This window comes from Penicillium antarcticum (genome assembly GCF_028974205.1).
Source record: "Penicillium antarcticum strain IBT 31339 chromosome Unknown utg000006l_segment0_segment0, whole genome shotgun sequence".
Lineage (NCBI taxonomy): Eukaryota > Fungi > Ascomycota > Eurotiomycetes > Eurotiales > Aspergillaceae > Penicillium > Penicillium antarcticum.
Window position 1 is genome coordinate 920,889 of NW_026695304.1, and position 27,870 is coordinate 948,758.

The following is a 27,870-nucleotide window of genomic DNA, read 5'->3' on the forward strand; positions in this document are numbered from 1 at the left end:
GTAGATTGGGACTTGGCTATAATCTAGAATTGAATGACATCGTGGAGAATAACACGCTAATGAGGTCGCCTATCCATAGTCTGAATGATAAGGTGGAGAGGAGAGTCTATAGGGGAGATATGAGTGAGGGAAGGTCAGACGGGAAGGGAAGGTCAAAAGCGCGGAGGGGGCATGAGTATACGAAAACAAGCGCATCCAACCGACTACCAAGAAACCCAAAAGACAAAAGAAAGAAGAAAAAAGAAGAGAAGAGAAGAGAAAGCACATAGAACCAACCAGCATCAATCCGTAAATGGAAAGGAAAAAAGATCGTTAAAACTCACATCATTGCCATAAGGGCATGTCCGCAGAAAATCAGAGAAGTTTCCATCTAGACTAAAGAAATGGGGAGACATATCATCGCTGCTTCTTGACCTCAGTAGCCCAGCCTTCAATGCCCTCTCCACGGGTTCCAGGGGTAATGCCTAGATCAATCCCATCCATCCCTGGTGTATCCTTCATCCATTCGTGAGACGACATTCCACCGGCATTGGCTCGTTTCTCTGGTGAGAGGTCCAGCATGGGTAGTAGGAGTTCACTGATGCGCATGCTTTCTTCCATCGAGTAGTGGTATTTTTCTCTGAGGACATCGGGCAGAGCCCAGTGGCGGAGTCGGTGGATGTTGCGCAGCTCGCCCTTGCGATTGAAGATATCTTGGGACCATTTACCGGACAGACAGAGAGCTTTGGGGAAGGGACCGAGAAGTTCGATGATTTGCGCGATGTGGTCGTCATCTTTGCCATACTTGGTTCCTGATTGTGGGTCGAACAAGTAGTCTCCGGTAATCAATTCGAAGACCTGGAGAGTTAGATATGTCGTTTGGATGATAGAGGGGGAGACTTACCATGCATGCCATGCTCCACACGTCGGTACTCGCACCCCATTTAGAACCCAGGATGACCTCCGGGGAACGGTATTGGCGGGTTTGAATATCGTTGGTGAAGTGGTGGCCGACCCAGCATGCGTTGCCTAGGTCAGCGATTTTGACGGAGATGATGTTGATATCGATTTCTTCTTCGACGGACTTGGAAGAGCCTTTATCAAGGGAAATGCCAGACACTTCTCGCTCCAGAAGATCACTGTAATTGTTAGACAGGCTAGAGAGACGGTGCGGGAGGACGTACGCGGTCTTCTCGCGCTGATACTGCTTCTCATCTTCTTCCTTGACGCCGAGCAGCTCTTTCATTGACGGGGTATCTGCGGGTACTGATATATGTGAGTAAATGCGCGTGGGTATAAGATCGGGCGCAAGAAGCGCAAGTGGCGTGGGTACTGACCTGTGTTTTCGTTGACGATCTGGCTGAGACTGCTATGAGAGTTCGACGAACTATGTTTGAAATCAAAGCTGCCAAAGCTGGTGTTGAGAGGACTAGGCAACGGCTGGCTGCCAGTGATCAAGGTGCGCCGCCGTCTACGACCATTCCTGTTGTCCTCTTTGGCCTCCTTCTTCGCTTCCTCCTTGACATGCGCCTTGACAATCTGCTCGACGTCACCGATCTCGATCAACACGTTCTCCGGCTTGAGATCTGTGTGGATGATTCCACACTCGCGATGCATATAATCTAAGCCCAACAGCACCTGCTTTGTGATTTGCTTGACGAGCGGCATCGGGATACCACGATGGTTCCAGCGCTTGATCAATCCCAGCAAGTTCTCGCCAAGGACCTCAAAAACCATACAGACATGGACACCGTTCGGTCCCTTGTGTTCAAACGAGTCCAGCAGACTAACGACGTGCTTCCGACCGGGGTGAGATGGTTTCGCTTGGACGATTCGGTTAAGGAGCTTGATCTCATCGATCGCAGTTTCGGTGTAGTGTGCAGCCGACCGAACGACCTTCAGCGCGACGTGTTTTCCGGTCGTAGTATCTCTTGATAGCCAAACCGTGGAGAAATGGCCCCAACCGAGCTTGCGCACCACCACATAGCGGCCATTGTTGTATGCTTCGCCCACTGCGACCGGGTGGTATCCGCCCTTGCAGTAATCTTCAGAGTCTTCTTCCTCGGCAGTGGCCTCGAGTTCCTCGCCCGATGAGGCAGACGAAGATCGCGATCCAGATTTGGAGTTGGGAGCGGCACCGGTGCTGGCAGAGTTAGCATGGGCCAGGCCATCATGAAAACATCACATACGATTCGGTGGGGGTTCCTTCATTGGTGACGATGGGCTTCAAATCAGTGCCCTTTCTCCTTTTCTTGCCGCCATTGCCATTGGCAGCTGAAGCAGCGACACTGGCCATTTGTTTGCCCTTGTTGAGCATTGCTTTGGTAAGATCGACTCCCTCCATGGTGTGGAGATTTGAGAGGGAGAGGCGGGGCACGGCTGGCTCTAGGCGGTGGATGGCCTACACCGTCAGTATAGATGTGAGAACTGTGAATAGTTGACAATAGTTGACGATGTTGAGGTATTTGACAGTGCACAGCTGACAGTTGCGATGGTTGACCCGTTCACGTTGATGTTGATGTTGACGTTGACAGTCGACAGTCCACAATCGACAGGACGTGGGAGATGACGTCCTGAGCAATCCAGTCGTTACCTATTAGGTATCGATCGCAAGATGATTGATATCAAAAAGGGAACAAGAGCAGATGAAAGTCAAGATGTCTCGGAAGTAACTCTCTTCCGCAAGCAGCCAAGTGGTGGCGAATACGCATCGAGTAGAAAATAAATAGCCTAGAGCGTGGTGACGAGGGACATCATCACTATGTATTATATCTGAGTCTGAGTTAGCGGTTGGATCATTTCTATTAACTATAACTACACTACAACTACTAGTACAGAGACAGATACCTGCCCAGTTATGCCTGACCTTTGCGTCTCCTGATGTCACAGACCTTCTAGCCTCCGAGGCATCTCCAACTTCAACTTGACAACCACCATGGGCCCCTTCGATCGTCGCCCACTCCCCGACTACTTCATCGCCTCACCACTGGTAGCTCTGCTCTATCCAGTTCATCAAACTCTCCTCCGTCTTCGTGGTTCACCTCGTCTCCCTCCGCCAGACGCCCGTCCGATCCGAGTGGTTTGCATCTCAGACACCCACACTCTAGAATGGCCCGACATACCTGATGGAGACCTGCTCATCCACGCCGGCGACCTCAGCAATGATGGCTCAGCGCGCGAGATCCAAGCCAACGTCGACTGGCTCCGAAGCCTACCACACCCACACAAGATCGCCATCTGCGGCAACCACGACAGCTACTTCGACGTACGCTCCCGCCTAGAAGAAGACAAGGAAGACTCAACCGCCCCCTTCGCCGCAGTCTCCTCATCAACAGCCTCAATCCACTCCCTCAACGATCCCAGTGCCTCCCACATCGACTGGGGCGACATCCACTACCTCCAACACTCCGCCGTAACCCTCACCTTCCCAGGCGGCTCGTCCACAGCAGCAACCTCGACCACACCTCTCACAAGCACGCGCCCACGCTCCCTAACAATTTACGGCGCGCCCCAAATTCCTGCGATAGTCCCCTTCGGCCCGGAACATGCCTTCACCTACCCACCCCAACACGACGCCTGGTCCGGCACCATTCCCCAAGAAACAGACATCCTCGTCACCCACACCCCACCCCAATCCCACCTCGACCTCTCCCCCATCTTCTCAACCGGCTGTCCAAACCTCCTCGCGGAATCCTGGCGCGTGCGCCCCACCCTGCACGTCTTCGGACACGTCCACGAATCCTCGGGCCAGGAACCCATCTTCTGGGACGAGGCCCAGCGCGCCTGGGAACGACTCTGTGCGTCACGCCGCCCGCGCGCAAAGCATAGTCGCTTGGCTTCATTCGCTGGGTTCCTGCGTGATCTGTTCGATCTGTCTGGGTGGGCGGATGCGGCGCGAGTCGTGGTCTATGGTATCCTTGGAGTCGTCTGGGCTCATGTCTGGGGTGGGGAGAGTCGCGGTGGAGGGTGGATGGTGAATGCTGCTTGTATGTATAGCAGTAGTGGGAAGTTGGGGAACCCACCTAGGGTTTTTAATCTTTGAGCTTTGTTCAGCGTGCATAGTGTGTGGTCTGTTTATTATCACACCACACAGACCATCTAATGCTTGGGCTATTTACTGGGACTTTGGAATTATGCTTAGCATCTATTGCAAGCGACGAAGCTACACCAACCAGATCCCCGGGGGACGGAGTTTAGTATAGCAAATAACTGTAATTCAAAAGTATATAATCAAAACAATGGCAACTACAGCAATATCCAAAGCTTTCGTAAGAACCCCGCGGCAATGACATAACACAGATATTCAGTCCAAGCTCACAGCCACAAATGAATAGAGATTCCACCACACCAGCCCACCACCAAAGTAACCTGATTGGCAGATAATCACCCCCCAACCGACCAATTTCCGCGTAACTCTCCCCAAACCTGTGCAAGTCAAGTAGCACTACAGTAGCACCACAGTAGCGCAGGGTATATACCCACCCCAAGCAATGGTTCGCAAATAGATAGCGTGTGGATAGTCCTTCGGTATTGGCGCCGAGATTTGACTTTCAAAGGAGGGGAGGGGCTGTGCAGGCTATATAAAGTGACTGTGTCCCTCGCGATCTTCTTGATCTTCCTTCCTACAGCCCTATCAACTCTATTCTATTCCTTCCATCCGATTCTACTTCATCGCATCTTCATCATGGATTTCCTTAAGAAGGCTGCTGAGAAGGCTACCGGTGGTGAGCACCAGCAGGAGAACCACAACAACCAGCAGAACGATGACTATGTTGACAAGGGTATGTACATGTCCAGTAATGAGTGTGGCGGCTGGCTGTACAGTGGATCTGTTCTGTGGATGGTGCTAATATGATATCATATTTCAGCCTTTGCTGCCGGTGTGAGCAAGTCTGGTTACAACATCGACCGCAGCATGCAGGAGAAGATTACTGACGCTGGTCGTGAGGCATATGAGAAGGCTACTGGGTATGTTTTGTCCTTTTTTTTTTTTTTTTCCTTCTCACTGTTGCTTGTGATTTTTGAGTTGCCTGCTAACTCGTATGTCGCTGTAGCAACAAGGTTTCTGAGAAGATCTCCAACTAGATTATACTATGACTTAGGTATACAAGTCACAAGCTGAATCTATATGAATGATTGATATGCCAACACTTCTATTCCCATGAACATGCACGTGAATGCTGTAGTGACTAGCGCGGGGCAGAGAGGGGGTCTAGAATGGATGCGCACGCCTCACAGTCAAATGGGTGATTACGATCGACGATAGTCAAGCCTATCTGGGTGAACCAAGCCGACGGAAGAAGAATTGACTGATCGGACTCGATCGATGGCCACGATCCTATGACGGGAGGTATCTCACACATCGGCTTTTATTGCTGAATGATAGGACTACATTTATGAGCGGAATGAAGATTTCAAGATGTGGATCTTGGCCACCCGTGGATTACTGCAGAGTAGTTGAATATCGCCACATGGTGTACATAGAGCATTGGAAAGACCAAACTTCTTCCGTTTCGATCTCTGATACATATTCGTCAGTGTTTCAGGTACGAACCGCCGGAAGACATCCAAAACATGGACGAGAGCGAGACGCAATGGAAACGGTTGGTTGACCAAGTGGAGTGATAGGGGCACCCGAGATCTTCTTTGTGCCGGGTCCTCGACTAACCCTAAATCGCCTAACTTGCAACCAGTAACTGGCTTACCCAGAACCTGTTCTCATGGAAACAATCGGCCATTTTACCCCTACATCCTGACGTGCCGGGCTGTACTGCCGCCCCATCACCGTACTAGTGGAAAATATCGTAAAAGAGAATGTGCTGTCGAGTAGACTGTATAGGATAAGATCAGATTCGACCCACACCCGGCGTAAAATTGAGACTGTGCTCAAGCTTTTTGAGCAGGGTTCGGTGTTTACTAGCTGGGCTCAATGCCCAGCTAAAAGATCGTGATCGCCAATATCACGTACATTGCACATTCTGCACTCTCAACCATGTGGCGCCAATTCACACTTGGGATAGCCCTTGCGGCCGTCCCCTTTGGCCGCGCGTTGTCGCCGCGCACGGATATCAACGATGCCTATGACTTTGTAATCGTCGGTGGTGGACAGGCTGGTCTTGTACTTGGTGGTCGACTGTCCGAGGATACCAATCACACTGTCCTGGTCCTTGAAGCCGGTGGTGACGGCGATGAATATCGTGAGCGTATTGGTGTGTCTCGCTTTTCATCTGTTATATGATGGGTTGACTAACGCGGTAAAGATACGCCTGCGTACTCGTACTTTGATTCTCTCTGGACGACTCCGCTGAACTGGATGTTTTACACTCATCCTCAGCCGAATGCTTACAACCGTGAAATCTACTGGCCTCGTGGCAAGACCCTTGGAGGTTTGTTCTCCTTCGACATTCTCCGCAAAGTCAGATGTTAAATTTTGTACAGGAAGTTCTGCCATTAACGGGCTGTATATGACCCGTCCTGGCAAAGAGGAAATCAATGCCTGGCAAGACATGCTCGACGACATGGACGGCAACGAGAACTGGTCCTGGGACTCGTTCTACACCGCCATGAAGAAGAGTGAGACCTTCTCAACTCCCACCGACGATGTGGTCAAAGAGGCGGGAATTACATGGAATGCCTCGACACATGGCGCTGACGGTCCAATCCACATGAGTTACCCTGGCTAGTACGTGTCCACCCCTCCATGTGTTCGTTCCATGCTAACTTCCCCCAGCACATTCCCCGAAGTCGGCTACTGGTCGACATCGCTGGACAACCTGGGCATTGCCATTTCCGAGAACATGTACGGAGGCGACGTCTTCGGTGCTGAAGTGTCGACTTCCTGCATCAACCCGTCCAACTGGACGCGCTCTTACAGTCGGACTGGGTATCTCGACCCGCTGCCTGATAGGGGTAACTACGATGTTCTGGCCAACGCCCATGTGACACGCCTTGTGTTCGACAAGTCCTCTTCTTCGGACAATCTCACTGCCAGTGCTGTCGAGTACACCATGGATAATGGCACGACAACTTTATCCGTCAAGGTGAACAAGGAAGTCATCCTAGCCAGTGGCTCAATCGGCAGCCCAGCAGTCCTCCTCTACAGTGGGATCGGACCGAAGGATGTCCTCTCTGACGCCGGTGTTGACCTCGTGTCTGAATTGCCCGGAGTGGGACAGCACCTGCAAGATCATTTTGTAAGTGAAACTACTCCATCCCCTGACCAGCATGAACTAACTAACCCCAACAGAGTGCCACAGTGACATTCAGCACAGACGCCGACACAGCAGGCTCGATCTACTACGACAACGGCGCAGACAAAGACTCAACCCTCTTCAAATCATACATCGACTCGGCAATCGCCTACGTAAACGCAACAGGCCTCTACGGCGACAATGTCTCCACCGAAGAAACAAGCATCCTCTCCCACCTAAACACCTATAAACCAAACACAACCTACTCCGACAGCGTGATAGCAGGCTACGAAACAATCTACAACACAACCGCCAAAACAATCTTCAGCAGTCCCATCGGCCAGATCGAGCTGCTATTCATGAACAGCGATGCAAATGGCGATATCGGTATCTCTGCTGCGCTCCAACATCCCTACAGCCATGGACGGATTTATATCAATTCCTCTGATCCGATGAATTACCCGGTTATCGATCCTAATTATCTGGCTAATCCAGCTGGTACGTACAATCACCCTCACCTGCCTTACCCCCCTGACAGCATCAAAAACTAACTCCCAACCAAAGACATGGAAATCCTCCTCCAAGGCCTGAAACTCGCCCGCCAACTAGGCCAAACCAGCCCCCTAAGTGGCAGTCTAACAAACGAAACCTCCCCGGGAATCTCTATCCAAAGCGACGCCGACTGGACAGACTGGATCCGCAACAAAGCAAGCACAGAATTCCACCCATCCTCCTCATGCGCCATGCTCCCACGAGAAAAGGGCGGCGTGGTAGACGCCAAGCTGCGCGTCTACGGATTATCAAATGTGCGCGTTGCGGACGCTTCCGTTCCCCCGATTGCGCTTTCGACACATCTTATGGCGAGCACATATGGTGTTGCGGAGCTTGCTAGTGTGCTTATTCGGGATTTCTGGAATGGGCTTGGTGATGGCGATGCAAGTGATGATCAGGTTGTTTCGCCTGCTTTTAGTGGGAATAGGACTTCTACTGTTTCGACTGTCTCGACTGCTGCAGCTGCGCAGACTACGAAGAAGAATGGGGCCGGGAGCATTGGTGGTGCTGATCCTGGTGGTTGGTTGATGGGTGTTGCTTTGCATGTTTTTGCTTTGGCGGTTTTTGTCTAGAGTTTTTATATCTGCATACTGCATTACTGCACTACTGCATGGTGTCGGTTGCTTATCTTCTTGTCGATGCTGGCTTGTTGTCGGCTTTAGCCTTTGTGGACATTTCATATGGCGCTTTGGGTTTTGTTGGTGGTGGATTTTATTACTCGGTGGATTATGGTATTGTTGTTATTTAGAACAGAATGGCTGTATCTAATATCTAGATGAATTACGATTTGATATCTGATTGTTTTTGGTATATGAGTCCAAAATTGTGTATATCCCAATTATATCCCAATATACAATATTCAGGAGGCATATGACCTAAATGCTTTCAACTCAATACAGTCGTACTATGCTGTTCAAGTTGGTTTGTCTGCGATAGTAGGGCATTTAATGCTTAGGCGTGTTGGTGGTCCTTTCGGGATGCCTACAAGGCTGCGTCAAAATTGCTCGAACGCCTGCAATTCTAATCGTTGATCTTTGTACATGCTCTTTGTTATGTTTGTATATCTCTCTACAGCATAATTGACTTGCTTTGGCATATAAAGTGTCCATCATGTTAGACCGAAGGGTGGATATATATTTCGAATAGGGCTGCGGTCACAACATGTGTATCCGCCAACCCGTCGACACCATCATAATTTGAATCTATTTTCCGTGTACATGATTCAACAGCAACATTCGTATACACTGCATGGGTATATAGATAAGATTTATATAAACAACAAAAGCCACCCGAACAAAGATCTACAACTTAGGCTTCTCATTAAACCTCGGCGCCTCAAGAGGATCATAAGCCCCAAGCCCAAGAGTATCAGAAGGCACGAAACCAGAATGCCCACCAAGCAGACCACGCGTATCAAGCAGTGAAGGATTCAAGTCTTCAACACGCGCAGCGCCAATCAACCGCATGTTCATCTCCATCTCATCCTTAAGCAATTGCATAGCGCGATCAACACCCTCAAGGCCATAGGCCGACATAGCAAACAAGAACGGACGTCCAATACCAACACCCTTCGCACCAAGACAGAGTGCCTTGAGGATATCAGTTGCGCGACGCACACCGCCGTCAACGTAGACCTCGATGCGTTTTTCCCAGCCGCGCTCACGGAGAGCGGGCATCACCTCGGCTAGGACTTCAATGCCTGAACGGGCCGTTTCCAGCTGGCGGCCGCCGTGGTTGGAGAGGACGACACCGTCGCAGCCGGCCTCGACGGCGCGGAGGACGTCCTCGACGCACTGCACGCCCTTCAGCACGATGGGCATTTTGGTGATGGATTTGAACCAGGGAATATCCTTCCAGGAGAGGGCTGGGTCGATGAAGGAGGAGATGGCGCGGGCGGCGCCTTGCGAGCGGTCGATATTGTCGCCGCCGGATTGTACGTTTGAGCCTGGGTCGGAGAACTTGGAGCGCATGTCTTTCTCGCGGCGGCCGAGCTGGGGTGCGTCGACTGTGATGAAGAGGCCCTTGCAGCCGCGCTTTTCGGCGTGCTCGACGATCTTGCGGGTGATTTCGCGGTCCTTGTTTACATATAGTTGCAGCCATTGAACTTGATCGCCTTGCTTTGCGTCGACGATTTCGTCAAAGGAGCACGAGGCTAGTGTGGGGATCATTTGGACGACGTCGTGGGCGTGGGCTGCTTTTGTGAGAACCACTTCGCCTTCTGGGTGGCCTAGTTTGCCTAGGGCTGTGGCTGTTACGTAAAAGGGGATGGAGCATTTCGTGCCCAGCATGGTTGTGCTCATGTCGATGTTTTCTACGTCCACGAGGATGCGGGGGCGGAACCAGATCTTGTGGAATGCAGCGTGATTCTCGCGCATTGTCTGCGGGGGTCAGCTGGATGGCTTGGAGATGGGGATTTTGGGACGTACAATTTCATCGTCAGCTCCGCTGGAGTAGTATGCCCAGGCGGTCTTCTTCATGACCCTGCGTGCAACTGCTTCAAAGTCCATCAGGTTGTAGCATGCTGCGAGGGAAGGCATTCGGCTGATGCGCTCCTGGCGATCGGCCTCCTCGGGATCAAAGGCCTTTTCCTCCTGCTCGACGGTCGACATGTCGACTTCGCCGAGGTGTTTTGAGTGGTCCAAGAACTTGTCCAGGGTATCGGGTGGGTGGATAGGGTCGAACTCTTCGGTCGCATCTTTGCCCGCATACTTGAGGATGATCTTTTGGCCACCAGGGTGTTCTGGGTGTGTTAGTGGATGGCTGCGCTGCAGGAGCGATGTACATACCAGGGAGGAATTCTGTTACATCGTACGCCTTGCCATGGACGATCACCCAGCACGAGTCCTTGGAGTTGTGCTCGGCAACCGAGGCACCTGTGAGTTTGCCTGCCATGTTTGAAATTGGAATTGAATGAATCAGGCTATTGCATAGAGGAAGAAAGATGTATTAAAGGGAAAGAGAAGTTGCATTGAAAAGGATGTCCACTGGACCTCGGGCTAAAGGAGTCCGGGGACGAAAAGTTGCGGGGAGGCTTCTCGGCCGACTCGGTCATTGGCGCACTGTCCAACAGCTGCAAATGTATTAATCAGTCAAGTTAACAGGGTACTTTGATCTGGCAGTTAGCAATTTGGCATATTGGAAAAAATGCTAAAGTCTTCACCAGAGCAATATTTAGACTGATCGGCAAGTAAGAGCCTCGGCTCATACAGGCACGTTCTAGCCAGTAGTAATGAAGACATTACGTCTCCATCTCCGGACATATTTACCCCGGGGTCAATCGGTGTTGACTGCATTCAGCTTCTAGAAAGATGTAAATAGAACGATCGCATTCCTGGAAGAAAGAAGGGGGTTGGAATGTTAGGCAGGGAAGGAAAGGCGAAAGGCGAGGCATGTTGGCCTGAACTCTAAGGCATGATATGTGTTTATATCACGTGATCAGATCATGATCATCCGACACAATCAGATGGATCATCCATGTCAAATATCTTCAAGATTATATTAACTCGAGCCAAGCAACATTGGCATCCAAGTGTATTGTAAATGGTGGATCAGATAGCAGGGAGACCAAGCAACCTTGGCAAACGCCACCGTCGATCCCACATAAAGCTTCTCGAAACCAGTTTTGTGGTCGAACGGCAGAGAAGAAGGACAAAACACAGTTTAAATTGGCCCTCCGCGAGGGAAAATCATATCGGCATCTAAACAGGTACCTATACACTCACCATTCAGCCATCAATAGCCCCCTCATGACAAGTCCCTGGAGATGCCGGCGCTTCCGAACTTCCACCTTCACCCACATCTCCGCGCCTCCGCCTCTCCAGCACGAGCCCCTTTGCCTCATGGCCACTGACGTATGGGGTTACTCTAACCGCACATCCAAGCATCCTGGATAAACGTGACACTGCAAATTCAAACAATGCCATTAGATCTGGAACGCGAGTGAGATCTGGGAACCGATCGATAGATAGCTGTGGCCATAATTGAGATCAAAATTCAGACATACTAGTACCTAGGAACCACGCTTATCTGGGTAGCCTATCTCACCCCTCACCGCATATTGAAGATTTCTTTGAACCACGGCAACTGCACCCAGCGCTCGTTGCCTATGCTTCGCCCCCAAGTATCTTTGCCCGAATGATGTGTACTGCCCCAAAGGATGTCCCAAACGCCATTCCCAAAGGGTCTGCATGACGTTTTTTGGGATCGACCGACACGGGCGAGACGGGCGAGCTGCATGTTGGTATCAACGGACATGCACAGTGACATCGTTTGGACTACAACACCTGCAGTAAGCAAATTGAACCCCTCCTCTAGGCCTCCCAGACGGTCTCTGACCCGAGATATCGAGATGAAAGCCGCATCTCTCCGATGATAGCCCCCGGGTCTGCTGAATTGTGGGAATATTGGACGCGCAATTCGGAGATCTTTTGTTACGATAGTCCTACGGTAAAGTATTCTGCCCTGCCCTCTTACCATGTGAATTCTCGTCCTTCCGAGCGTATAGTGGAAAATTATATAGTACATCGAGCCACCACTCGGAGAAAAAAGAAATTAGAATAATTCAGCTGCCTGGTAGCGATTCTCACCATCTATTTCGAGAAAACTTCGAATGCGCCGCGATGTGGTTCAACTACATCATAGCGGAGTCCGCCCGAAAAATCTCTTTTCATATTGAATCGATTTTTTTTTTGAGACATGACGTGGGGCGGGATCAGTATTCCGATTTTTTTGATACATTTAATGTGTCACCTCATTCGTTGGGTTGGGCTGAAAGTCGACCTAAGATTTATAAAAGAAAGAAGAGAAAGAATTGTGGTTGAGGATAAATCTTGGCATGCATTAGAGCATAATTTGATTGTTTTCGGCATGATGCATACTTCAGCACAGGGCTTAGGGGGAACGGCTGAACAGAAAACGTTTGTATAAACTACCTATAGCCTACCTGGGTAATCCCCGCGCTGGTTATTGCGTAAGAAAAAAGGAGGGGAGAAGACGCGGAGAAAGGGAAAAAGCAAGGAGAGCACTATTCAAGTTGTTTATGCACATTCTATACGAGGAAAGACTGCATGCCGATCAACACGGTCGAGGCTATCCCTTTTAGCGTGACGCTAGTGGTCCACGCATTCGCTCTTTTGATGCACTCGGGACAAGAACGGCTTCCCGAGTCCGTTTTTGCTTGTACCGCCGAGAAGACTTGGCGGGCTCCGTTGCATACGATCCTGAGTCTTAGCCGTAAGGTCGTAGTTACCACCTACGTAGGGAAGTTGAAATTTCAAGGAATTCAAAGAATTCTTGGTAGATCAGGAATTTGACTACTATTGACTAATAATCGGTTTTCGGCTAGGTTTCCTTTTTCGTGTCGCGTGTAGCAGCAAGGTCGGCAATATGCTCGCCCTTGCCGCTTGCCCTATGTATTCCAAACTTCTACTATGAGAGGAGAAAAAAGCAAAAATCTTTTTATTTTTCGGTGTATTCCAACAGTCTACCAACTATCCGCGTCCACTTAAGAAACCAATCATAAACTTCTCTATCTACGCGACCCTCTAAAAATTTCCTCCTCTCCAGTGATATTCGCCAACTGATGTCATCAGGGACGCAAACTACCGCTGCACCGTGGTGGGTCGGTTGGAAATGCTTAACACGCCATTATTGATGCATCCGGCAGGCTTGACTCCACCCTCACCTATGATTCGGTCGACCATCTGCGCCTTGGGTGGAGTGGATTCGGGTGACGGTGTCGGCTTCGTTCTTCGTACATGTGTACCTTCTCACGGGGAAAGTCCACTATGGATTGATGCCCCACGATGCATCTCCTTGCCACTTTCGTCCATTGCGAGACATTCAAATATCTCCCTCCCCCCCGGGTTTCTCCTTTTTTTCTTCTCCGCGTGTCTCCTCTATCTCCCGTCTTTGCCACTTCCACGTGAAGCAGTAGTCCTCAATTCTTAGGACTTGTATAGCCATTTGACTTATCTATCTCTTCACATCTTTCATCATGGCGCCGAAATATGCTGGCATGTCCGGCAGGCCCCTGTCGTTGACGGTGTCGACCATCGCTACCATGGGTTTCCTGCTATTCGGTTATGATCGTATGTTGGTCCGTTCTATATCAGATGCATACAGATGCTAACTATAGACAGAGGGTGTCATGTCTGGTATCATTGACTCCGCGGCTTTCGCCAGATTCCTTCCCATCACAGCTGGCAACTCCGTCATGCAGGCTCTGGTTACTGCCGTGTATGAGTTGGGTTGTCTGGTTGGTGCTATGTTCGCTTTGTTCACTGGTGACTGGCTGGGTCGTCGTCTTATGATCATGTGCGGTGGCTTCGTTATGATTATTGGTGTTATTATCCAGGTTGCGGCTGTGGATGGTCACGGTGCTACTGCCCAGTTCTTCGTCGGCCGTATCATCACTGGTATCGGTAACGGAATGAACACGTCGACCATCCCTACCTACCAGGCTGAGTGCTCTCGCAGCACCAACCGTGGTCTGCTCATCTGTATCGAGGGTGGTACCATCGCCATTGGTACTATGATTGCCTACTGGATTGACTTCGGTGCTTCTTACGGTCCTGATGACCTTGTCTGGCGTTTCCCTATTGCCTTCCAGATCGTCTTCGGTGTTATTATCATCGTTGGAATGTTCTACCTCCCCGACTCTCCTCGTTACCTCATCTCCAAGGGTAAGGTCCACGAGGGTGAATATGTCCTGGCTGCTCTTGGTGGCTACGAGATCGATGCCCACGAGACCCAGATCCAGAAGCAGCTTGTCATCGAGTCCATCGAGGCTGCCGGTGTTGCTGACGGCGCTGGATACTCTGACCTCCTCACGGGTGGCAAGACCCAGCACTTCCGCCGCATGCTTATCGGTTCCTCTTCTCAGATCGCCCAGCAGCTGTCTGGTTGCAATGCTGTCATCTACTACCTGCCCGTTCTCCTGAGACAGTCCCTCGGCGAGGAGGAGCGCATGTCCATGATCATCGGTGGTGTTAACATGATCGTCTACGCCATCTTCGCTACCTTCTCCTGGTTCTTCATTGAGAAGATTGGTCGCCGCAAGCTCTTCATTGGTGGTATGACCGGACAGATGGTTTCCATGATCATCGTCTTCGGCTGTCTGATCCCTGGTGGTCCAGGCCCCTCCAAGGGAGCCGTCTTTGGTCTCTTCCTGTATATTGCCTTTTTCGGTGCTTCCATCCTGCCCCTGCCCTGGTTGTACCCAGCCGAGATCTCGCCCCTGCGCACTCGTGCCAAGGCCAACGCCGTCTCGACCTGCTCTAACTGGCTTTTCAACTTCACTGTTGTCATGATCACTCCCGTCATGGTTGCCAACATCAAGTGGGGAACCTACCTGTTCTTCGCCGTCATGAATGCCATCTTCATTCCCCCCATGATCTTGTTCTACCCCGAGACCGCTGGTCGCAGTCTGGAGGAGATCGATATCATCTTCGCCAAGGGCTACTGCGAGAACATGAGCTACGTCAAGGCTTCCAAGGAACTCCCCAAGCTCACTGATGAGGAGATCGAAGCCAAGGCTCTCGAGTACGGCTTCGAGTCCAGCCAGCGCTCCGGTGATGTCGAGAAGAGCGGCGAGAAGCCTTTTACCCGCAGCGACTCCAGCGATGGTGTTGGCAACGGTCACCAGGAGACCTACACCGAGACTCGCTCTTAAGCGGATGCCCCCAATGCGTGACAGCGCTGTGCGCTGCCATTTCTACATGTTATGGTTGTGCCGTTCTCCTTCCATCTAACCCATGGTTCGGGTAACACCAGATTCACATCCTTTTCTTTTTCTCTATTTTCTACTATTTCCTTTTGATCTTATATACCCATTGTTTCTGGCTTGGAGGATGAACACCCTGGCCCTGATTGCCAGTGGCTAATCCTGTCTGCATTGGCAAGTGCAGAGCTATTGTTGATGATTTCATGTCTTTGTTATGACCTAACCTGATTCGGTCGGCATGAGAATTATCGGGATTCATGTATATGTGCTTGTATGAATATCATTATGGATCCACTATGCTACACTTCATTGTAACACTTTCGCTGTAACATGTAGATCGTAAACAATATATTAACATTTATTTTGTCTCATTTGACAGCTATAAGGAAAGTCCCTGCATGTGTCAAACGGTCCGAGTTTAAAAAGTGACTCATGCAAGGCAGTGCTTCCTCGCATGAGGCTCAGATCTCATCTCCAGCAAGGAGCAACCACTCACAGCGCAGAAACCCAAACTAAACCCAAACTATACAGGTCGCAGTCAAATCAGTGCAACTATTTTGGACAACTTCCAAGACATATACTCCCAGCTGACCGATCGGCTGATCCCGCCCGAACCAAGTTTATCCCTCCTTATCTCTTTCCTTTTCACCTCACCAAACCCACTTCACTCTTGAATCGCGCATGCAATACCATGCTCATAGAGCCACCAAATCCCCTTAATGCGCCATGAGTTCAAGTCTCGAGGCCAAGATCGTCGTTCTCGGCGCGCAAGGTCCGTCCCCTGCCCTTTCCTTTCACGATGAGATGTGGAGATGGATCTGCCTACTTGCATACTACTGGTATACCAGACATCTTGTCTGAAATACATTCCCCCATTATACACATCTACACCATCTACACCATGGATATAATACTGACCCAAGCTAGGGGTAGGCAAAACCTCCCTCGTGGAGCGCTATGTCCGAAACACCTTTAACCCCGCAACAGCCTCAACAGTCGGCGCGTCCTTCGTCACCAAGCGCGTCCTGGATCATACATCTGATACCATCGTCCGTCTCCAGATCTGGGATACAGCAGGACAGGAGCGCTTCCGCAGTATCTCACGGCTTTATTATCGGGGTGCGCACGCGTGTCTGCTATGCTATGATGTCAGTGCTTTTTTTTGGTTCCCCACTTTTGACAGAGACCCTTTGTTGCATGTTCCCTGCATCCAAACTATGCCACTAATATAACGTGCCTGTACAAACCCAACACGGGACAACTGGAGCTAATAAAAGTCTCTCGGATAGATAACAGACGAATCAAGCTTCGAAGAAATGGCCGGCTGGCTCCGCGAATTGCGCAAAAACATCGGCACCGGTGAAGACAATTCAGACCCGCTAGTCATCCATGTCGTCGGCACGAAATCCGATATAGTGACCATAGACCCTTCTCGCCGACGCATCCCTTTCGAACGGACGATCGCATACGTAGCCGAACAGCTCTATCCCACGCAGGTATCTACACCACCAGCTACAGCGACGAGTGGCGGTATGAGCATGGGGTTGGGGTTCAGCACGAGTGTTTTTGGAGGGAATGGAGGAAAGGACAATGCCAACAATACAAATACCACTCTCAATACGAATGTGAATGGGAGTGGTGGTGGCGGGATCTCATCGACAGCCCTTCAGAGCCCTGACTCGAAACGCAGTTCGGCGTTCTGGGGACAGGAAATTGGGTGGGATTGTTGTCATGAGATTAGTGCCAAGGATGGGGAGGGAATTGATGAGGTTTTTCGCGTTATTACGCGGAAATTGGTGGAGCAGAGAAATAAGCGGGATACGGAGCTTGCGCTTTCTATTGCTGGCACGCCTTTGGCTACTGGTGGGCCTGGTGGTTCTATTGGGCCGTTTAGTCCGGGGTTTGTGGAGGGGACGGGGAGTTTTAGGTTGGGGGTTGGGGATAAGAGGAAGAGTTGGCTTGGTCTTGCTTCGCCTTCTGCTGGTCTTGGGAGTGGAGGGTTGAATGGGAGTGGGACTGGGGAGGAGGTGCAGATTATGCGAAATGCTAAGGGGAAAGGGAGATGTTGTTGACTCTTTGATATAATCTGATTTGAGTGCTAATATACTGATATTGGTGTGGATTGGTGTTTGGGTTGTGGTACTTGATCTGTTTTCGGATCTATGCTGCATTGGCGTTTTGAGGGTTTGTGTGATTAACGGTGGGTGATCGTGTTTGGGTGGTTTGTTTAATATTTTGTTTGTCTATTTCCCCTGCTACTCACGTTAATATTTCGGACAGTGTGAATGAAGTTAATGACTCTCATGCTACAGTGCTGTCGTATACCGGTAGCATCTCTTTGTTGACGGCTAATTGATCTTCTGCTTCAATCCCTGCCCTCATGGCATTCAAAATTTTTTGATTTGGCAAAATGAGACATAAGTAGATCCTTGGCCCTATCATGGTGAGGCAATGTAGTCTCCCGCCCTATAAGGCTATGTAGACATTCTTCGACAATGTCGCTCTAGGCAAAGATCTAGAACACCGATCTCTTGAATGAATCACCCTAGAGCAGTATATTATAACAAGTATATAACAGTATCGGACTAAGAGCACTGTCTTGAGCTCATCTAGTTATAAAGTAATAGACATCATTGTTTACCGACATAATGGAAGATCTATAGATCGGTGGATCCAGTGGAGCCGATCCGGGGTATACTGCAGATCCCACTTTGTACAGTTATTTCAATGTATCCGAGCTTCAAGTCATGTTCGTTATCATTATGTCCATGTTTGTCTCTCCGACTTCGGTGATAACACCAATCACCTCCCCTGCACCCGAGGATAGCTGTGATAGGCCTCAATGCCTATTGCTCAGCCTCAACCCCTCATCTCGCTTGCCGGGACATTTACTTCCCAATCACTTAGCGAAAGTTACCCTAGTACGGTAAGTATAGGTACTGAAGCATGGTGAAGACCGTGCTTTTTCTAGCAGATTACTCTGACCCCCGATACCAAAGAAAAGATAGGCACCGTATTTCAATCCGGCCTGCTGACGCCCACGCCCTCAAGCTAGGCCATGCCGTTCTTGCTTCTTCTTCTCTTTCTTTCCCATATTCCTTGTCTTTTCTGGGCTTTTTTTCCAACATTGGCTAGCATATACGCATCTATCGGCTTTCATTTCTTCCGTAACACGGACGGCGACTCTTGGTAAAACTCAGCCTATCCACCCCTCCCCCGTCCCAGTTACCATGTCGGGGGTGGAGGTAGTTGCAGTCGTTGCCTGTGTGGCAGCCGGTATACCTACCCTCCTCTCCCATAATCTCCACCCAAGCTAACAAACAAAGTGGTATCGGCCTACAACGATGGCAGCCGAATGTTCACGGCAATCCGCAAAAAATGGCACGAGCGCCGCCGCCAGCCAGACCAGTCATCCCGGGATCTGGAATGGTCACTAGCGCGAGGCCACCACGAGATCGTTTCTCAATATAAAAGACATCACCAAGAACTAGGTCGACTCTACGAAGAAGGGGACTCGATCGCCCGCGAGCAGATGAAGGATATCATCATCACCTTACAAGGTGCATTGCTGCGACATCTTCGCGAAGCGCAGGAACAAGGCTCTAGTCTGGATCTGATGGCGCTGCAGGTCGAGTCTGAGCAGGGTCGGGTGCGGACGCTTGTAATTCTGGGAGATCTTTATCAGCGTCTGGCAAGGGCGTCGTCTATTCCACCTACCATATCCATGACCGTTGATCCTATGTATGGGAGGGGTCATATGTATAACGGAGGATATTTTCCTCATACTCCGGATCGATTCTCGCTAGCTCCGAACAGGGAAATGATGTATCTGTCTGGTGGGTATCCGGTTTCGCCGGGGCCTTTTCTGTTCGAGGGGCTGTCTGCGTCGCCTCCAAATACGCAGGGCACGTCTGGAGTTTTTGACACTAGTCTGTCATCGAGAAGACGGTCGTCGGGGTTTGGATCGGCTATAGGAAGTATTTTCTCTCGATCTCCGCGCTCGAGTAGATCGTCTTTCACATCATCTGCGCCTGAGCCTGGGTTTCATAACCACCCAGGCTTCTGCCATACTGTCTCGCCATCCACACCAGAGCCAGTATTGGATCGAGTACCAGAGCCAGTTTCAGAAACCCCAGCGCGGTCACCACAAAGACCCAATCTCCGCCTGAGCCCAGTCGAAGACGACAATCTTTGGGGAAGCCAATGGAAAGAGATAATAAACTCAGACGACGACGAGATGAGCCATACATACCACCCGCAGCTAAAAGTTGAAGCATCAAACCACCACCTCTCCCCAACAACAGCAAACATCATATCAATACACCAACACCAACATCAACACCGCCACTCCCTCCCACCCCCATCCATAGCCTCAACCGACTCCACCCCCTCAAACCCAAGCACAACCTCAGCATCCTCACAAACAACCCTCCCCCAACCCGCAACCCGACCTCCAGCCCAACCCCCAGGCCAGCGATGGTCTCCAAGCAAAACAAACAACTACCTAGGGTTCTGCAAAGGCGCCTGGAAAGTCCACACAGGTTTCCGCGGCTTCAAAATCCACACCGAACCCGGCAGCGGCTACTACACACAAGTCTCTTGGCTCCGCTGCGTAAAATGCGCCTTTGAAGGACCCATGGCTACAAAATGCAGTAGCAATAACCCCCAATTCGACGATAGTGTGCGCGTTCATGGGCCCACGGGTATCCGGTACCGCTGGGAGTTCCTGGCTAAGTCGCATGTTCCTTGTAAACGTGATTCTGCGGTAGTGTTTTCGCCTGTTACGCCAAGAGGTGCGTTTTGTTGTATGTTTTGCTGTGTGGAGGTGAGAGGGTCTACCGGTGTGTATGGGAATTTGGATACCTTTATGGCGCATCTTGGGAAGGCGCATCGTTCTGTTGGGGAGAGTGCGTTGGCGCTTTTACCGACTAGTACTAAGTGTGTTTTTGGGAGGGTTGCGGGTGATCGGGAGTATTTTGATGTTAATGTTCCTTAGAACTTGTGGATAGGGGAGGGGATGGGGTTAGTGCAGGCTATCATTCCCGTTCTTCTATTCGGGTTAGGCTTGGTCTGGTTTGGTTGATCTGGAGTCTGGACTTGGATTGGCGTTCATACCCTTTGTACTGGCGGGAAGTCGGTGTTCGGTGTGTGTATATACTTTCGTACGTTCTAGAGCGGATACAACTCCTGGGTTCGTCTTGAATGTTTGGGTCAGTTATCCCTGGTTCGGTTCTGATACTAGCTTCTTTCAGCTAATATGGCGCTGGCTATGTGGAGATTATGTGTTCTTCATGTGTTCAGAGTCTCGTCTATCAGTTGGTGTATCAACCCAGGGTAGTGACATCAGCGTCCACCAATCCACGCGAATATAGATTAGCCGCATCCCCTGCATACAGCATGACGAAGCAAAGAAACATGGAGGCCCTTGCAGTGGAGAAATATCCAGAGGCCAAGATAGGGGTCGGCGATGCCGATCACTGATTTAGTTCAGACGGGGCCCGTGGATCCGTTTGAGGTTAAGGGTCTCTCTGTCTGGCAGAATGGCCGAGGAATCGTGAGACTGGCTAGCTGCAGTTGACTAGTCATGCACTGGGATATACCCCTGAGGGGAAACCCTGCAGCAGACAAGCCTTGCCCAAGTCACTTTGTCACATTAATCACAGTGTAAAGATACCTGGCCTAAAGCAGTCAGTCCACCAATCAGCGATCACCACTGATAACTCATGACGCTAACCACAAATTAAGAAAGTGTGACCCTCGACGCAGTCCCTTTTTTTTTTAGGTTGTTCTCAGTGGTCTTTGCCAGATACACTTTCGTCTTACATCGACATCTATCGCATCTCTCCATTGATCGACATCCCTTCGTCCCTAATCTCGCGACGCGTGATCCCGAAAAATACCCCGGCCTCCACATGGGGCGGTGCTGATTACTTTAAGATTGCGCGGGTTTAGACTCTAGTCCGGTGGCCTCTTCATTTCTTGGACTTTTTTCTCCCTCTCCTCTTACCCTATACACACCCCTCCCTCCGTCCCGAGGACCGCGTTATGCCATGAGGCTGTCACTACGCATCGGTGCGGCTCTCGCCCTCATCATCATTACCATTGTGCTCGTGAACCGCAGTTTAAAACCCGAAGCTCAATCCCTTAAAGATCTATGGCGATTTGATACCGCCGCATTCCGAGCAGCCCTAAAGCCCAAACAACCCGAAGAGCACCCAGCTGCTCACCGCAAATGGCGGGTCGCATCGGATAACAAGCCCTCTTTGGTCTACCAGACCACTCAGATCGAGGTGCCGAATCAAGGTGCCTTGGTCATGGCCAAGTTGAAAGGCGAAGATACTTCATGGGCCTCGGGTGAATTGTCAGAGTAAGTGTCGCGCGTTGTGTGTGTCCGCGGAACAAATTGAGTTGACTGACGGGTTTCTTCAGATGGCGCAGCGTTATCTATACCGTCGACGATACCAATGCCCCGACGCATACCCCCAAGAACAAGGGCAAGGAGTCCCTCGCCTACCTTAAATACCTGGTCGACCACTACGACGACCTTCCCGAGACTGTTGTCTTCCTCCACGCCCACCGCGACGGTCTCCCTGCCGGATGGCACATTGACACCATGGAATATAGCAACGTGGATTCGGTTCGTGCGTTGCAGAAGGAGTTCGTTCAACAGCAGGGATTCGTTAATCTGCGATGCCAATTGTCACCTGGATGCCCCGACGCTATCCAGCCCTTCCGCAACCCCCCGAAGCTTGACAACCCCGGTGAACCACACTACGCGACAGCCTGGAAGTCGTTGTTCCCCGACGAGAAGATTCCTGAAGTTATTGCCGCGCCTTGCTGTTCCCAATTTGCCGTTTCCCGGGGCCAGATTCTCCAGCGCCCTCGTTCTGACTACCAGCGCATGTACGACTGGGTCATGAACAACGACTTGCCTGATGACGCGACCGCCAACATTATGGAATACACCTGGCACATTATTTTCGGCAGAGATCCCGTCTTGTGAGTACTCCCCGAGGCACAAACTCTTTTTATATACTAATGTAATCCCAGCTGTCCCGACCTCTTCCAATGCTACGGCGACGTCTACGGCGAGGAAATTATCTGGTAGATCAATCCTCAATCCACACCCTTTAAGAGCAAATAGCTCTTCTGTATCAACGACAACCCTTCTTCTCTTAGCCAGCACTTGCTGGATTCCCTGACCAGAGGGACAACAATGGCAGCTGGGAACGCGAACAGTGCCAATGCCACATGATGAATCGTTTCGATGTCTATTTTCTGTCGGTGGAATGTACATGCTCTTGAGGTTATGCCGACATTGGCTTTGAATTCAGACATCAGCGAACTTTCTGCTTTATCTTGCTCGGTTTCATTGTCTCAGCGAGACATGCTTTTTTTTTCATGCCGCGGCGCATTTGTATATTTTACTCTTCTGCTTATTTTTGGATTCTAACTATTCTTTCAAGCTGACCTTCTCTCTCCAATTCGTACTCGTTGATACTGGTAGATGATAATCTATGCTATGCATCGTTTGTCTTCCCCTGCGCAACCATACTCCTCGAAACCTCGTCCCACCGGTACATTGCCCCTTCCCCAACATTATAATGATAATAATTATTAGTCCCAGCAGGAACAACAGCTCTCCGAAACGTAATATTAATCCGTCCCCTCGTCATCTCCCCAGCCTTTCCCTTTCGCTTAGGAATACTATGCAACCAATTGGCTTGCGTAGCGCCCCGCATAACAACCATATCCCCCGAATTAAGACTCATCTTAATCTGCTCCTGTGGTCGTATGAATGTCCGAGACCCCCCGGTATTGCCATTGGCCTTCTGAACAGGGGCGTATGGTTTATGCTTCATCACAAAATCCCTCTCGCCACCTAGCGAGAGCGAAGCGATGTTCGGTTCAACGCCGAGAAATCGTTCGTCGTCGGAGTGGAAGGCTATACTATCTTCCCCTGATGCGTAGTAGTTCACTAGGCAGAAATTGTAACTTTCGCTTTCTTTCATGTGGTTTGCTTTTTCGATTTGTTGTCGGAGGATGTCGAGGCAGGGTGGGATTGGGCGTGGCGTTTGTTTGTATTTGTGATTTGGGGGTGCGTGGGATGTATTTGTTTCTTGGAGGGTTAGGTTCAGATTGTTGCTGGCATTGGTATCCGAGTCTGGATGCGGCTCTGGATTGGTATTGGAATCTGCATTTTTGGTGTCTTCAACAAATAGCCCCGTCTCATCTACCCCGAAAACAGTCGTGAAACGAGGTGTATTTATCTGTGTTTCGACATCTCCTCTTCGCGCTTGATATTGGACGCGGTAGAAGGGTAGTTCTCGGCGGAGGAATTTGAAGAGTTCGTTTGCTGTTTCTTTTGGTATGTAGGGTCGGTAATGGAGGAGGTCCAGCTCTGGTTGGTTTTTTTGTTCGTGTGGTGATCGGGCTGGGGTCGCGTGTTCTAGGCCGACTTTTATGTGGGTTGGGAGGTTTGCTATTGGGATTGGGTAGCTTGGGTGTGTGCTTGGGGGAATTTGGTCTTCGGAAGCTGTGGGTTGCGGCGCTGGTGTGGTTTTGAGGATTGCTTGGTTTTCCTGGGTTTTGGGTCGCTTTGGTGTTGATGCTGGATTTGATGGTGGATTGGTTGGTTTGAAGAATGCGTCAAGGGTTCGTTTAGCCATTGTTGCTTGGGATTAAGAAGTGATTGAGAAAGAATAGTTGTGAATTGGGACGCGACGCGATCTGGAAAGAGCAGGTGATGTCATTCTGCATGGCTTCGATCTATACAATTTCCCGATTTGGCTTGGCGTGATGAGTTTGACTTGCTCAGTGTACATAGCTGACAACGTTATAAACAGGCCAATCTACTGCAGTACACCCTCTGTCTCCGCAATCCTCACCACATATTTAACCGCAGAGGCCTTACCAGCCTCCAAATCCCTGAGTGCGCCTTCAACACCAGCCAGTCCACCCTTCCGCACTTCATACGGGTGTCCAGAGAACCAGCCCTGCGCCAAACCCCGTCCAATAAACTGGAAGAAGGCAGCTCCAAATTCCTTATCGCCAAGTGTCTTTCCCTCAGCAGGAGGCATATGAACAGACCCAACCATGGTGCGACGGATCGTAATACCATCAGCAGCCTCGTTACTCTCGGTAGGCAACACGGTAGTAATAACTCCAGGCTTGGTCAAAGCAGCACCCAAGTTGGCATAGCTCCCCTTTTCAGACACAGCATCGTAGGCGTAGTGCACGGGCGCACCATTCGCAGCAGCTCTGATCTTCGAGCGGATGGCCTCGTCGCCTTCACGGTAGTCGACGATGGTGTCTCCCTTTGACGGTTCGAGGAGACCCTGCACGAATGGCGCGGCCTTGCCTGCCACGGCAATGATTGGGTGGATGTTGGATAATTTGGCGAATTGGATGGCAAATGCGCCTACTGCGCTGGCGCCGCCGTAGATAACCAGTGGGGTGGGTTCCTCGGCTGGGCTCCAGGGCAATGGGAGCTTGAGCTCTTGGTATAGACCCAATGCTGCAGTCATACCCGCGAGAGGGATGGTGGCAGCCTCTGTTCAGGTGGTTAGTTGAATGCTTAAGCAAACCCAGTCTGGAACTCGATCTCGTCATACCTTCGAAGCTGGTGTTCTCGGTGACATGGAAGGTAGTATGCTCCCAGGCAATGGCGTATTCGGCATAGCTTCCATATGGACTCAACATCTCATGGAAAGCGGCTACTTTGTCGCCCTTACGGAACTTCTGGACTCCTTCACCGACGGCCTCGACGTAGCCGGCGATATCGTCGCCTTGGTTTATGACATTGTCAGGTTGCCATTTGGGAAGCTTCCAATCCTTGGGGTTTGTGCCGGATACTACAACTTTAATGAGGACTTGGCCCGGCTTGGGAGTTGGGATGTCAACATCGCGGATTGTGACCGCGACGGTCTTGTCGATGATGGCTTCTTTCATTGCGTGGTTGTAATGGGTGTTAATTGAGGGAAGCTCAGTCTAAATAGACCATTGCTTGTTCTCTTAACTTCCAAGGTTGTCCCACTCTTGATTTGTAAGGGACAATTATTAATGAGGTTATGCCGTAGCTTCCGTGCATAAATGAAGTCATTGGGTTGTGGGGTTTGGCTTTACTTGGACTGTGCACTTCCATGACTCGTGTTGATCTTCACTGTTATTCTAAAGTCTTCTTTCGCAAACTGTCCTCAAAAACATAGATTTCATTGTATTAGCTCGGATTATTTACCAGGTCATCACCCCGGACCTCGCCACAAGTTTCCCAGTCGATGAATCTCTCTCACCCTCAACAACCATCTTCAAGAAGTCCCCACCAACACTAGGATGTTTCGCCCCCATAGCCTTGGCTTTCTCTGGAATTCCTCCCAGATTGGTAGCTAGGATACCCGGCCCAACAGCCCAGACTTTGACACCATCAGCCTGTAGCTTGTGATTCCAATCGAGCATCAGCATGTTCAGAGCAGTCTTGCTACAACGATATCCGATAGTCTCGAAGTCGATTTGCTTAGGCCATCCTGCTGGCTGAGGAGGTGTCGGGAAGTATGATTCACTGGCTTGGTTGATAGCGGATAGACCAGAGACGAAGATCAGGCGGGGGTCTGGTGATTTCAGGAGAAGGGGTATGAATGTTGCTGTCATTACATTCGTGCCTGCCACGTTGACATCGTATGCTTTATTGAAGCATTCACGAAGAGAGACCTTGCCGGATATGTACTCGATATCAAATGTTGCTCCTATCTAGTGTTAGCGTGTGCCTCTACTTCGGCTGCGCAAGGTAGGAGCATTCAATACTTACCAGCATTATTGATCAGGACATCTATGCGACCATGTCTTGTCTCAACCTGCTTGTACGCAGTCTCAATAGACTCATCGCTAGTAAGATCGACTTGCACTGGTTCAACAGTGTTGGTTGCGCTAGGACATTCGCTGCGGAGAGTTTCGATAGCGATCTTGGCCTTATCTAGGGATCGACTACCCATTAAGATATGGTATGACTTGTCAGATCCGAGGAGAGCTTTGACAGTCTCATAGCCGATTCCACCATTTCCTCCCGTCACAGTTACAATCTTTCGTAGTGCCATTGTGTTGTGTTGTTTAATGTTCAAAATGTTGCTGCCTCTCTCTTCTTAACGCCTTTTGACTATCCAGCGGAAGTATTGAAAGCCATTTCCAAATACCGATACCGCCGGTGGTGGCTGTAAGTTGGCTGTATACTGCCACGGAGATAAGCGTGGCTTCGCGGAGTTAGGTTGTTTTGCCCCCAAGCACTCGGGGTTTGGCCTTTGGAATATTCGGACTTAATGAATGTCATTTAATGTACAGAGGAAATATTTGGAATTTCGGTCAGTAATGCGTTCTGGCAGACGAATAGCTATAGAAGGGAATCGAAACTCTGTATTTAATTGACAGTCCTGTTGTTAACGTTAACAGATCCATGTATAAACATATTCATAAGACTTTGCTACAAACCTGCTATGTGACTTTGGCGTTTAATATGGCAGAAAAACACTCATTCCGCATGCATATGCGCTTAGGTGGGTAATAATACTATGACGGGCACTTCAAGGGGCACATATATGGCTACGAGAGTCTAGCAAGACACTCCACGTCACGTCGCAGCATGAACCTAGAATCTATCATATCACCAGTGTGAGACCTATATTTTGTATCATCTTTGTTTTACTGAGAAGGGCATACGTTAGATCTCGCATTTAATGCACTCCACCCTTTAGGACCTGTCAGACGACTGATACCCTTAGAACGCGTATCTGCACAGTGTGTAGATTGAAGGCTCAGTAGGAGACAAAACGAGTAGTGAAATTGATACATTTGGGGGGAACCAGATGCCTGCGTTATCTAGTCCCTTTGGTAGCAGCAAATTCTATCTCGGTTGAGCCTCATCGTGAAGAACCCACCACGCGGCTAACCTCTTCACCAAGACCAAGCCTGGAAATAAACACTTCAATATTGATCTAACATGGTGCCAACATCTTTAAGCGAAGATTGCGCTTTCCATATGCTCCTTTATGTACCTGAATTGAGACGTATTCAGGTTCAGGCCTTGTTTGTCGTGCCTTCCCTATTCATTCGCCTCTTTTTCCCCAGCCATCCTTTTTGTCCTCCATCTCTCACCCCAGGGCTGTTTAATTCTCGGTTCCTCAACCCTTAACCAACTATCCCTATCGGTTACTAAGCGACAAGATGCCCCGATCACTGGGACACACCTTGCTGAGTACAGTGGCGAATGAACTTTGCCGGCTGACGGACTCTACGACGTCTTGCAAATCAAAAACGCCATTCGTAGTCTTCGTGCGACACCGATGGGAATCACTCCTACAGATGCTAGACATGTTTGAAAGAAATAGAGTCTTGCTGGCGGCTCGTTCAGCATGTCGTGAACTCAGGGAACTGCGAATT

At 50.2% G+C, this 27,870-nt stretch overlaps 12 protein-coding genes across 12 annotated transcripts; 7 read left to right on the forward strand and 5 right to left on the reverse strand.

The window, feature by feature from the left end:
- Positions 1–396: 396 nt before the first annotated feature.
- On the reverse strand, positions 397–2,323 carry N7508_006431 (serine/threonine-protein kinase; the record flags this gene model as incomplete). Its single annotated transcript, XM_058464497.1, has 5 exons — positions 397–837; positions 884–1,118; positions 1,164–1,245; positions 1,317–2,122; positions 2,169–2,323. The coding sequence occupies 5 exons, from the start codon at positions 2,321–2,323 to the stop codon at positions 397–399; spliced, it is 1,719 nt and encodes a 572-aa protein (XP_058318350.1).
- Positions 2,324–2,914: 591 nt separating this feature from the next.
- Positions 2,915–4,021, forward strand: N7508_006432 (metallophosphatase domain-containing protein; the record flags this gene model as incomplete). Its single annotated transcript, XM_058464498.1, has 1 exon — positions 2,915–4,021. The coding sequence occupies one exon, from the start codon at positions 2,915–2,917 to the stop codon at positions 4,019–4,021; it is 1,107 nt and encodes a 368-aa protein (XP_058318351.1).
- Positions 4,022–4,663: 642 nt separating this feature from the next.
- N7508_006433 (uncharacterized protein) lies at positions 4,664–5,064 on the forward strand (the record flags this gene model as incomplete). Its single annotated transcript, XM_058464499.1, has 3 exons — positions 4,664–4,760; positions 4,848–4,947; positions 5,034–5,064. The coding sequence occupies 3 exons, from the start codon at positions 4,664–4,666 to the stop codon at positions 5,062–5,064; spliced, it is 228 nt and encodes a 75-aa protein (XP_058318352.1).
- Positions 5,065–5,971: 907 nt separating this feature from the next.
- N7508_006434 (GMC family oxidoreductase) lies at positions 5,972–8,293 on the forward strand (the record flags this gene model as incomplete). The annotated part of the gene is made up of 6 exons (XM_058464500.1): positions 5,972–6,188; positions 6,240–6,365; positions 6,418–6,661; positions 6,710–7,172; positions 7,226–7,667; positions 7,734–8,293. The coding sequence occupies 6 exons, from the start codon at positions 5,972–5,974 to the stop codon at positions 8,291–8,293; spliced, it is 2,052 nt and encodes a 683-aa protein (XP_058318353.1).
- A 729-nt stretch (positions 8,294–9,022) lies between these two features.
- N7508_006435 (L-lactate dehydrogenase (cytochrome)) lies at positions 9,023–10,613 on the reverse strand (the record flags this gene model as incomplete). Its single annotated transcript, XM_058464501.1, has 3 exons — positions 9,023–10,099; positions 10,148–10,461; positions 10,508–10,613. The coding sequence occupies 3 exons, from the start codon at positions 10,611–10,613 to the stop codon at positions 9,023–9,025; spliced, it is 1,497 nt and encodes a 498-aa protein (XP_058318354.1).
- A 3,103-nt stretch (positions 10,614–13,716) lies between these two features.
- On the forward strand, positions 13,717–15,393 carry N7508_006436 (putative MFS monosaccharide transporter; the record flags this gene model as incomplete). Its single annotated transcript, XM_058464502.1, has 2 exons — positions 13,717–13,810; positions 13,862–15,393. The coding sequence occupies 2 exons, from the start codon at positions 13,717–13,719 to the stop codon at positions 15,391–15,393; spliced, it is 1,626 nt and encodes a 541-aa protein (XP_058318355.1).
- Positions 15,394–16,170: 777 nt separating this feature from the next.
- N7508_006437 (Rab family GTPase) lies at positions 16,171–17,516 on the forward strand (the record flags this gene model as incomplete). Its single annotated transcript, XM_058464503.1, has 3 exons — positions 16,171–16,216; positions 16,372–16,592; positions 16,734–17,516. The coding sequence occupies 3 exons, from the start codon at positions 16,171–16,173 to the stop codon at positions 17,514–17,516; spliced, it is 1,050 nt and encodes a 349-aa protein (XP_058318356.1).
- Positions 17,517–18,674: 1,158 nt separating this feature from the next.
- Positions 18,675–20,440, forward strand: N7508_006438 (uncharacterized protein; the record flags this gene model as incomplete). Its single annotated transcript, XM_058464504.1, has 2 exons — positions 18,675–18,720; positions 18,771–20,440. 2 exons carry the CDS (start codon positions 18,675–18,677, stop codon positions 20,438–20,440), a joined length of 1,716 nt encoding a protein of 571 aa, XP_058318357.1.
- Positions 20,441–21,494: 1,054 nt separating this feature from the next.
- On the forward strand, positions 21,495–22,552 carry N7508_006439 (DUF3431 domain-containing protein; the record flags this gene model as incomplete). The annotated part of the gene is made up of 3 exons (XM_058464505.1): positions 21,495–21,811; positions 21,874–22,443; positions 22,495–22,552. 3 exons carry the CDS (start codon positions 21,495–21,497, stop codon positions 22,550–22,552), a joined length of 945 nt encoding a protein of 314 aa, XP_058318358.1.
- A 412-nt stretch (positions 22,553–22,964) lies between these two features.
- Positions 22,965–24,113, reverse strand: N7508_006440 (alpha-ketoglutarate-dependent dioxygenase AlkB family protein; the record flags this gene model as incomplete). The annotated part of the gene is made up of 1 exon (XM_058464506.1): positions 22,965–24,113. One exon carries the CDS (start codon positions 24,111–24,113, stop codon positions 22,965–22,967), a length of 1,149 nt encoding a protein of 382 aa, XP_058318359.1.
- A 183-nt stretch (positions 24,114–24,296) lies between these two features.
- On the reverse strand, positions 24,297–25,395 carry N7508_006441 (zinc-binding alcohol dehydrogenase family protein; the record flags this gene model as incomplete). Its single annotated transcript, XM_058464507.1, has 2 exons — positions 24,297–24,997; positions 25,059–25,395. The coding sequence occupies 2 exons, from the start codon at positions 25,393–25,395 to the stop codon at positions 24,297–24,299; spliced, it is 1,038 nt and encodes a 345-aa protein (XP_058318360.1).
- Positions 25,396–25,677: 282 nt separating this feature from the next.
- Positions 25,678–26,534, reverse strand: N7508_006442 (putative short chain dehydrogenase; the record flags this gene model as incomplete). Its single annotated transcript, XM_058464508.1, has 2 exons — positions 25,678–26,186; positions 26,249–26,534. 2 exons carry the CDS (start codon positions 26,532–26,534, stop codon positions 25,678–25,680), a joined length of 795 nt encoding a protein of 264 aa, XP_058318361.1.
- Positions 26,535–27,870: the final 1,336 nt, after the last annotated feature.